General features: G+C 48.7%; 1 protein-coding gene across 1 annotated transcript in view; it reads right to left on the reverse strand.

Annotated features, from left to right (window-relative positions):
• MYLK4 (myosin light chain kinase family member 4) overlaps positions 1 to 9293 on the reverse strand; it is a 69989-nt gene extending 60696 nt beyond the window's left edge. The window contains exons 1-2 of the mRNA XM_029243962.1: positions 9143 to 9293; positions 7575 to 7845 (exon numbers count right to left, since the gene is read on the reverse strand). Coding sequence (XP_029099795.1) covers positions 7575 to 7845; positions 9143 to 9159 — 288 coding nt within the window. The 5' untranslated portion in view covers positions 9160 to 9293. The remainder of the gene's footprint in view (positions 1 to 7574; positions 7846 to 9142) is intronic.
• Positions 9294 to 10044: the final 751 nt, after the last annotated feature.

Genomic DNA, 10044 nt, shown 5'->3' on the forward strand with positions numbered 1-10044 from the left:
TCTTCACTTCCTGCTACCTCCCCTCCTGTCCCCTGGCATCCGAGGGCGCTCAAACCCCTTTCAGGTTGGGGAAACATCCTGCAAACCATATATACATTGGACTCAAAGACACCCAAGCTGGACGCGGGCCCCGGAACTGACAGGTGCCCTGGGACAGGCCCAGGGTAGAGCAGCTCATGGCAGGGGTTGACAGTCTGCCTGTCAGATCTCCACGGTCAACATCCCAGGGCTCCACCTGTGCCCTGCCATACCCCAAACACAGCACAACTCAACTTAGAATCGTATGGCTGGAAGGGGATGCACCATCATAAAGCGTCTACATTGTACAGAAGGTAGAGAACTTTCTTTGGGACACAGAAAAAAAAAAAAAAAGAATTAAAATCTTATCTTTATAATTCATTTCTACACTTACTCCTATCCTAATTTAGTTTGGATAAGCCCTAAACGATGTAACAAACATAAGGAAAGGAAAGGTGACATCCGTGATCACTGCTCACATTTGGAATGCAAACCCTACAAGCTAAAGGTCCACTAGACAAACCAGAAGTTGGGCTCACACACCCCTCACTTCCAGCCTGATCTATGCCTCTTTTCAGAATTTCCTGACTCCTGACCACGGACCGGGCATCAGTCTACCCCGTCACGACCTGAGCTTCTAACGGGCTCCTTGTCACACAGAGCCCAGCTCCCAGCTTGAGGCCTGGGGTGTTGTTCCCAGTGCAGCAGCCGGAGAACAGGGAAGTCAGGAAGAGGTGGCACCAAGGCCAGAGGCCAGGGCCCGGCTGACGGTCAGCCACCCTGCGAGGGGCCTGCAGGATCTCTGCCCGCTGATCCAGGGGCTGCCCCATGGCTGCTGTGCCAGGTCCGCGTGGGAACGGCCAGCAGGAACTTGACAGCGACCTCGCCTAGGGTGGCCCAGGCCCCTGTGAAGAAGGCGGTCTCTGACCTGGACGTGGCTGGATGTGGGGAAAGGACAGTCTCGATGCAGCGACCCTGGGACAGGCCCCCTTTACCTCTCATGGGCTTTGAGTTCCCTCAGAGAAGGACCTGGGTCAGCTGACCTCCAAGGTCTCTCGGGAGCTATGCTTCCCAGGCCCCTGACCTCCTTTAACATCCCATCCATCGTGGAAACGCCACAGTGGCCTGCGCTCCTTGGGATCCCGGGTGCACGAAGCCAGGAGCCACGCTCACGCCGCAGGTCTGGGCTGGCAGCCTGTCGTTTGCACACAGTCAATGGACTAGCCAATCAGACGTCTCTCCCTGATCAAAAGTTGTAAATGACGGGTGCGGTTCACCCGCACGCAACTGAAAATGCTGGGGGTTTGTCACCCTGCGGACGGCCCTTGGAGTGGCAGGGGGCTATGCAGCCTTCGGCACTCCCTTGTTCCACACCCCCGGGCCCCGCCCCCGCTCCCACCCCCACTCCCTGAAGTCAATTCCCAGGACAATCCCAGCTTCTGCACTCGAGCTCCTGACTCGGCGCCGCTTCCCGCTGGGACCTCAGGAGCGATGGCAGGGAGAACCGGGGCCAGCACGCGAGGGGCACTGGCTGAATTTGACCTGTTAGGGGTTTTCTATGTGTCTGTGTCCAGAGCGGAGACTTTGGGCCTCTCTTCTCTCCACTGCTGTCTGCTTATCACCCCCCCCCATCTTTGTTATCATCTCTATGTTTGGGGCAGAAAGTGAGAAATAAAGCCCAAAGTGTCCAGTGGCCCAGGACAAAGACCTGGACACAGCGCCCTGAGGCCAGCGTCCAGCGGCTGACGTGGCATCACCTCCTTACTAGGGGTTTGGGATGATTTTCGGTTGTGAACTAACAAACCCTTTTTAAAATTTATATATGTGTATGTTATTGTGTATTTGAAAATCTAGAATAAGCACATCAAAAACATGATTCCAGGGACTTCCCTGGTGGCGCAGTGGTTAAGAATGCTCCTGCCAATGCAGGGGACATGGGTTTGAGCCCTGGTCCGGGAAGATCCCACATGCCACAGAGCAACTAAGCCCGTGAGCCACAACTACTGAGCCCACGTGCCACAACTACTGAAGCCTGTGTGCCTAGAGCCCATGCTCCACAACAAGAGGAGCCACCACAGTGAAAAGCCTGCGCACCACAACAAAGAGTAGCCCCCGCTCGCTGCAACTAGAGAAAGTCCACGCGCAGCAACGAAGACCCAACCCGGCCAAAAATAAATAAATTAATTAATTAATTAATTTAAAAAACTTAAAAAAAAAAACACACCCAAAGCACTCCTAATTAGCCCAGCTATCTGTCAGCCTCTCCTCTGGGAAACACTTGGAGGCCATGTCTCATAGCCGGGGGAGTAACCCATTCTTTTCCACGTGCATGATGAAAGCGCAGTGTTTCCCATTGGAGGTGTGTTCAACAGCCAAAAATGATTGACGCCTGGGCAACAGCGACAGATATCGTGTCAGGTGCGTGGACAGGCGCAGGGCCACCATGAAAGCCTGACTCCTTGAGTTCTGGGTCCTCTGCGCACCACCAGGACGAAGAGCTCGTAGTTTCTTGTTTGCTTTTGTTTGGTTTTGTTTTGGCTTTGGCCGTGCCACGTGGCACGTGGGATCCTAGTTCCCTGACCAGGGATCAAACCTGGGCCCCCTGCGTTGGAAGCGCGGAGGCTTAACCACTGGACCGCCAGGGAAGTCCCCATGGTGGTTTCTTGTTGAATAAGATATAAATCAGGCGTTTATATGCAGGTATAGGGATATATCACCCAACTCCCCTGCAGAAATTTTTTAACCATAAATTAAGGCATTTTCAATACAGGGAATATCCAAGGAGGTAAAAATTAATTCTTTAGGAGGGGTGAAAAAAATCTTACTCTTCTTATGTGCAAAGCACAGATACACCTATAATACACGAACATGAATACAGTGCATCTGTGGTATTAAGGTTTCATGGGAGGGGTCCCTGGAATGGGGGAGATGGTGATGAGAAAGACGGGGGACGCTGTTGTCAGTCCACTTCCTGTGGGAACAAGGATCCAACACGCTCCCTGTAGTATTTGCTAAACTGCCTTATATCGTCTTAAAAATAATTCATCTATGCTAATTGATAAAAGAGTTAAATATGTAGAAAGAACTGATTTCCCAGATATGAATACCCTCTATCGGGAAGAGCCAAAATCCTTAGAATCTGAATTCTTACAGAATTCCACTGTTTTCCTGACAGAATTCCATTCCTAGAACAGCTACGGCATCACAGGAAAGGCACCATGGGGCAACGGTTCAAAGGAAAAAACACGGAAGGCCGTGCTCGGTAGCTTTGTCAGAAGAGGTGATCACTCTTCAGACACTGCTTTTGCATAGACTTCTTTGTAAGGGGAAACGATGCTTTGCTTTTGTGCTGTTTTGTTTTCCTAAGTCACATAAGAGGTAAGAGAAGAAGAGATGCTGACATTATTCTTAGCTCTCACAGACCAAAATAGTGCACGTCAGGGATGGCTGTCTCCAGATTCCCCGAAAGTTGGTGGAGAGATTGACATATGAAGTGTGCCACCTGCCTCTCCTCATCCCAACCCCCAAGGCGGCCATCCTGGGCGAGGACTGAGACGGGACATGCCTCCCCTCTGCAGGGCAAGCCCACTCCCTGGCTGGAAACACTCAAATAGGACAGTAACACAGATCCGCCACAGTTAAAAGTGACGACGTTACTACCTGCGTGTCCTCAAGGGCAGGCGCCTGTCTGCGACCTCCCCGTGTCATCACGGACCGGAGCACACGCCAGAGGATGGGAGACGAGAGAAGGCACACGCTGCCTACGATCCAGACGTCTTTTCTTCTAAGTGAGAAGTCCATCCCCGCCTTCCCTCCCCGACCCAGCGCGAGCACGTTCCCAAGCAAAACTCTACTCTGAGCAGGAGACGTTGCCCAGCCGCAGGGCTCTGCAGGGCCCCAAGGGAGACTCTTCCAGTTACGCCATCAGCGGGCAATCTGCCTCTTTAAAAGGAGAAGATAGGATGGCCCGTGTGACAGATCTGAAACAGGTGCAGCGGCAGAGGGAGACGGGCTGGCGACAAGTGACACCCCTGAGAATGCGCTCGTCTCCAGTTCAAGGACAATTAGCACCACGGAAACTGGACCGCCGCCAGGCAGCTTTCTCCTGCCCTCGCGGTCCGGCGAGGAGCACAGAGACGCGGTGGGGACACGCAGCCCTAAACATCACAACCCCTCCACCCGCAGCTACGCTATTCTGAGACCTAAGTTATAGTCACCGTGACTGCCGCTGAGGGTCCAATTTCATAGCGGTTAGGCAGGAAAGGCCACCTGCGATCAAATGTGCCAACTGCCATCACGCTTTGCCCCAACCCACTCCAGTCTGTTCACATCCTGTTGAGGGCTATCTTGTTCTGTTTGGTCTTTGGAGCATTTGGAGCGGTTAAACATTCCAGGGGCTGTGATCCCGACCCCTTGGGGCCATCCTCACTTCTACCCTCCCCTCGGGACCACGCCTGGGGGTGGAGGGTAGGGGGCTAGGGGTGTCAGGAAAGCGGGGGAAACCAGAGGACAGGAGATGAGCACAGTTAACCCCGGGCACAAAAGGCAGGGATGCATACAGCAAATGGGGGCGGGCCAAGGAAGGCGGACGGAACCCGTGGGGATTTGGCCTCGGGTTGTCTGAGAACAGAAGCTCCTTGGCCTTCCATTAAGCAAAGAGAATGTGTGTGTGTGTTTGTGTGTGTGTATCAAAACAGCAAATTAGATCTGAGGGAAATGCAGCACAGGTCTTATTTATATAGCTAATAGAGAATGAACAAAAGAGGAAAACCTGGATTTGACTGTGTAAAAGTAATACTAATTATAGTTATGAGAGCCGTTATCATTTACAAGTTAATGGTACATACACAGTAGCTATTAAACTCATCACTCATATGTGCCACATTAGTTATTTAAGTTTTACTTTATTTCAACACCATATTATGTGGCTTTAGATCTAGTTTATTATAGTGTATCTGCTAAAAGCCTTTAAAATTCTACACTATTTAGGTGATTTTGAACAGCCTTTGGAATATAAAAGAATGAGAAAAGTCAACTGAAAACAGAATCAAAAGGAAAGTTGGAAAACAAAACGAACAAAACATAGTAGAAAAGTAGAGTATGTGGAATTTAATCAATTCAACAAAAAATAAAGCAGAGGAAAAGAAGGCAGTTCAAAATAAACCCAGAGGAAGAAAAATGAGTGAAATAGAAAAACCTGGTTAAGAGCAGGAAAAGAAGAATCTGGGCTTCACCAAACTATGTTAACAAACATAAGTTGTTGGATGCATAGATAATTTTTTCCTCTTAGGAGAGAAAAGACTCTTCTAGAAAGAAACTGAGCCTCAAGCCTTCAGAACAGTTTGCGTGTCACTCGAGTGTCTGAAATTCAGTGTAAATTCTTGTCAGTGCACTGCAGGGAGGGTCTCGACTACGGTTAGCTGAGCTAAGCTTCTCAAGGAGAGGAGGGGTAAAGAGAAAGGGGGCCAGGTGGGAAAATGATGCGAGCATTTTTATGGTTCCTGGGAGGAGGGTGTGGTGTTGTGAAGATCTCCCGTGGCCCAGCAGGAGTTTGAGCCGAGTCAGTCTAGCTCCGTCTGCATTCCGGAGGACATCCGAGCCGCTGGAAGGCCCTCCTTGCCCACCCCTGCCAGGCCTGCTGGCCGCCCGTGCATCCTCCCACTGGGCGAGCGAGGGCCTCCGGGGCCGGGGCCGGGGCCGGGGCCTGGGCCTTGGCAGACACAGAGAGAAGAGCTCCGCACCTCCCGACCATGTGCCCATCCGTCCTCCACAAGGCGAGACAGAGAGCCGGGGAGATTGCCGACATCTCTGGGCCTTGAGCCATTTACCAAGAAGAAACTGAATGGGACACACGGTCATTCCTCCCCACCTTCCACACAGCAGTGACCGCAGGGTCCACGCCAGGGCCCAGGTGACACAGGGGACATCAGACCAATCACAAAGGACGTTCTTCTAGGGTCTCTGAGGAACAACATTCTCAGTGCTTCCCTCAAAAATATCCTAAAATATTTAACTTCCTAGTCATTTGATTTCTAATATTCTGGAGCAGTTCATCACAAAAACAATTCTTCCTAAAAATGTTCATGTTTCTGCTAAGCACCATTTCGCTCTTTAAAGATACGGCCTCTACTTACAAAAATTATATCACAGAACCTGAAGAAAAACAGTCCTGGAAACATAATCAAATTCGTAGAAACTATTGCCAGTAGTTGGTTATTTCACAGTTATCCTGTAAGAATATTGTGTCTCCTCTGTTCTACAGAAATCAGTGAACAGAAGATTTCATTCATTTGTATTCATTTGTATTGTAAGCAGCTCTAATGAGGAAGCCGTCATATCTGACTTAAATTTTGCCCGTGGAAGTTTCTTCTTGGTGTTTGCTGAACAAGATGTTAGCTCATCAGGAAAGTGGAGTCTCAAAACACCCACGTTTCCACCTGACTCGTTTCTTCTATCCAGTACATTTTACACATTCACGATGAAAAGAGTCCTCCGCCCCTTACATCTAACAGCTTTAGTTCATTGTCTACTGCATCGTTAGAAATGCCCTTCCTACCTGGACAGGGGTTTTCAGAACAGTAGCCAGACAAAGAGGGACGTACCCCAAACCTACCTAAGAATCACTTGCTCTGATTATTGAAAATAATGATCCCCAGCCCTCAACCAGAATGCAGGACTCACGTAAATAGACCTGTTCGTTCCGCAAACATTCTTGGTGCCTATTCGGTGCCGTGACCAGGAAAGCAGCCAAGAATGCAAGGTGGAGTGAATGTGAAGTCCTGACGTTGAGGAGGGCATCCAGAGAAGGGTGACAAACAAGTTCCAAACAATTGCAGGTGCTAGAGCGAGGCCCACGCCAGGCGGGCAGGAAGGGTGCTCCGTGGATGGTGAGGGAGACCCAGCGAGCTCAGACGGGACGGGGTGCTGCCGGCTGACAACTACTGAACGCCTACCCTGGTGACAGCCTGTGCTGAGTGCTTTACATACATTCAATGTTCCAACAGCTACGGCCCCACTATTCAGACAGGCAGCCCCGGGGCTGGTTTAGTAACTGCCCCAAAGAGCAAGTGGCCAGAATGGGGCTCTGCACGAGGTGTGCCAGCGGCAAGGGCTTGTCCCTGACTCTGACCGCCACTGTCAACAGCGAGGACCTCAGGGTCCTGAAGAAATTAGAAACTTCTGCAGGGCAATTGTGGCCCTCGCAGTGCTTCTCTGGATTTCATGCCCAAACCCATCCTTTTAAACCATCCTTCCTAAGCAATGTGTGTTTCCATACGTTCACCATCGTAACCTGTAAACCAGCCACCGGGCTGAGGAGCTGCCTGCAAGGGAGGGGTGCACGTTCAAAGGCCTCCTAATGACTTCCTACACCCACCTATATGTAAACCTCCATGAAACAAAATGGAAGTTTGCCTGTTCATGAAGTTTCCTTAACTCTACACAAGTGACCAAACAGAGTCAGAAAACGGTCGTATAAATGGCAACAGGTATTGCTTTATGTGAGAAAAGATAAAGTAGAACTGACACTTTTCAGGAGCCTAAATTAGCACAGTTACCTCACTCTTCCCAGATTTCGAATCCTGTTCACTAGAACTTTCTTCCAGAATACACTTCACTTTCTCCACCTCTTCCATGCACTGAAAAAAGGCCATTTTCTCCAGCTGGTCACCATGGTAACACGTGCTGATTTCTTCCAGCCGCTTCACTTTCAGCATCTTGCTGGTGAGTCCGGCTAAGTTCCTGCCTGGTGTGTGGTGTTCGTGCCCCTCCGCCTCCGATTTGTAAATCAGGATGCAGTCGTGACTTCTGAGTCTGCCTTCCCCTTGACTGCAAGGAGGAGAAACAGAGTTCTCATCACCGACTCACACATTTGACTCTGTGGGAAAATGACCACTGCGAATTTAGAAGTCGCTTCTATTTAAACAGAAGGGACCCAAAATTAGGAAGAGAAATGCAAATATCAATACTAAGTTTCAAATGCTGAAACTCTGAAAGGAAAAAGGTTTCTTTCCCCACTTTTTTCTACAAAAGCAAACAGTAAGACGCCACCTTAAGTTTCACTGGGCAACTACAATTTTCCCTCATTACCTAAAATAAGTGTTTATGTTAAGTTTATGTTAAATGGCTCGTACAAGTATGGGATACAAAGTTTCTCTGGGTTTAACTGGATTTGCTGGTTTTGCTCCTCCTGGCCCTGGTGGGAAGGGCTTGCTGTGTAAGGAAGGGGCTCTCTGGCGCTCCCCCCGGGAATTCTGTGCCCTTGGAGGAGTGCTCTCCACCAAATGAGCCATTTCCAGAGCCCCTCTCTGCCTACATCTTAAACTGTTTGGTGCTTATTTTAAAAAGAACTTTGTTTCCTAATAATCCTCTCACATAGATTAAGATTCCCAGATACCTCTCTTTGCAGCCTCATTAGCAGCTAAGTACCAAAGGTTTCACACCCTTGTGCTTTCCTTGCAATACTTCCCTCACAAATGTAGGTAATACCTGTTCTACTGCTCTGATACTAAAGATCCACGCGTATGTATGTGCCTGGGCATCTCCTGATCATTAGGGGAGACTGATGAGAACTTGTGGCCAGTTCCCTCCTAAGGCCCCCTGCTGGAGATCTTCTGGAAATTGCTTCTTCCAGCTTTTTCTCAATTTGAAATCATCTGTAATTAGCTCCACGAAACGTCGTCTTTCATTTTCTCAACTCAGCTAGTAAAAATAATACCTTGAGTTACAAATTATTTAAAATCCAATGCTCTACAAACTTCTACTGAACCACACAAAGACCTTACATTTAAACACATTCAAATGTAAGCAGGGTCAGCCAGAGCTCTGTAAAATACACCATAGACCGTCATCAGTGTTCTTACAATTTGCCCTGAAAACAGTTATTATTAAAATAAGGATTTCATGACTACGTCTAAGACAAACTACAACTAAAATCTAATATGTAACTGTAGATGGTATTCAAGTTGGCTCAGGAAGCCACATAAAATTAGCATATTAAAACAAAAGCTTGGGTCCAAGATATAAAAATTTTGCAGAGAAAATATTAAACGTTAGGCTCTACCTGGAGTTTGGTACAACTTGTTGTTTACGGTGATGTAGAAAGACAGAAAATAAGAGTAATTACCATTTATAGGAGGACATGCTGGGGTCCAGACCATTCCAAGTGCAGAGTATAAGTTCCAGCAGATAAAAGGGAGTTTGCAGAGTTCAAAACAACTGTGCAATTCCCTGGTAAAAGTCTTGACTCACTGTCAGAGTAAGTCTTCTGAAAAGACAAGTGTCCACTCTGAGAGGAAGTATCCTCTCTCTCAAATGCCACTTTGAGCCCCTGTTTAAACTCAGATGGTCCTTGATCTCATGTTGCTCAGCTGTTGCCTTCTTAGTCAGATGGGGAAGAATATTAATTTTAGACACCAGGCTTTTCAAAGCTGATGGCTCCATTTCAGAGGTCAGGTAAGGAGAGGACAGACCGTAACAGTGGATGAAATATCACCTTCACCTTCTTGTCCCGTCAGGGTGGCAACACACTCAGGACTACAACGCTGCATTTGTCTTTGCCATCAGACGCCCTGCTCTCCTGCCCATTTCAGACTTGGCATTTAGGGCACGCTTCCAGCCAGAGGGTTTAGGTGAGGGAACCGCACAGCCACCTTTTTTGCCCGCCTTACACTTTGAACACGTCCAACTACAGATGGAGAGAGCTTCTGATGGCCAAAGCACTCTGCAAGTCCTTAAAATTATTTGCAACATCTCCAGCTGTTTACAGCTGCAGGGAAAGTTCAAAGGCACAGGCATGAAGGGGAGTCACAAGAACAATAATAAACTCTCCCTACAAGCGACACTCTGCCTTCCCCTGCCTTCCATCACAGGCCAAGGAAAGAGAATCCAGTGCCGGCAAACCACCTGCCTGATCCCAACAGCAGTGGATGCCTAGATTTACTGAAGTTGCATAAAGCCTTGATTCCCCAGAAAATCAAACTAATAATACAAGCGATCCTGCAATTCTTTAACTTTCACCTCTTCAGA

This window comes from Monodon monoceros, unplaced genomic scaffold (genome assembly GCF_005190385.1).
Source record: "Monodon monoceros isolate NGI ecotype Baffin Bay Population unplaced genomic scaffold, NGI_Narwhal_1 Super_Scaffold_3, whole genome shotgun sequence".
Classification (NCBI taxonomy): Eukaryota; Metazoa; Chordata; class Mammalia; order Artiodactyla; family Monodontidae; genus Monodon; species Monodon monoceros.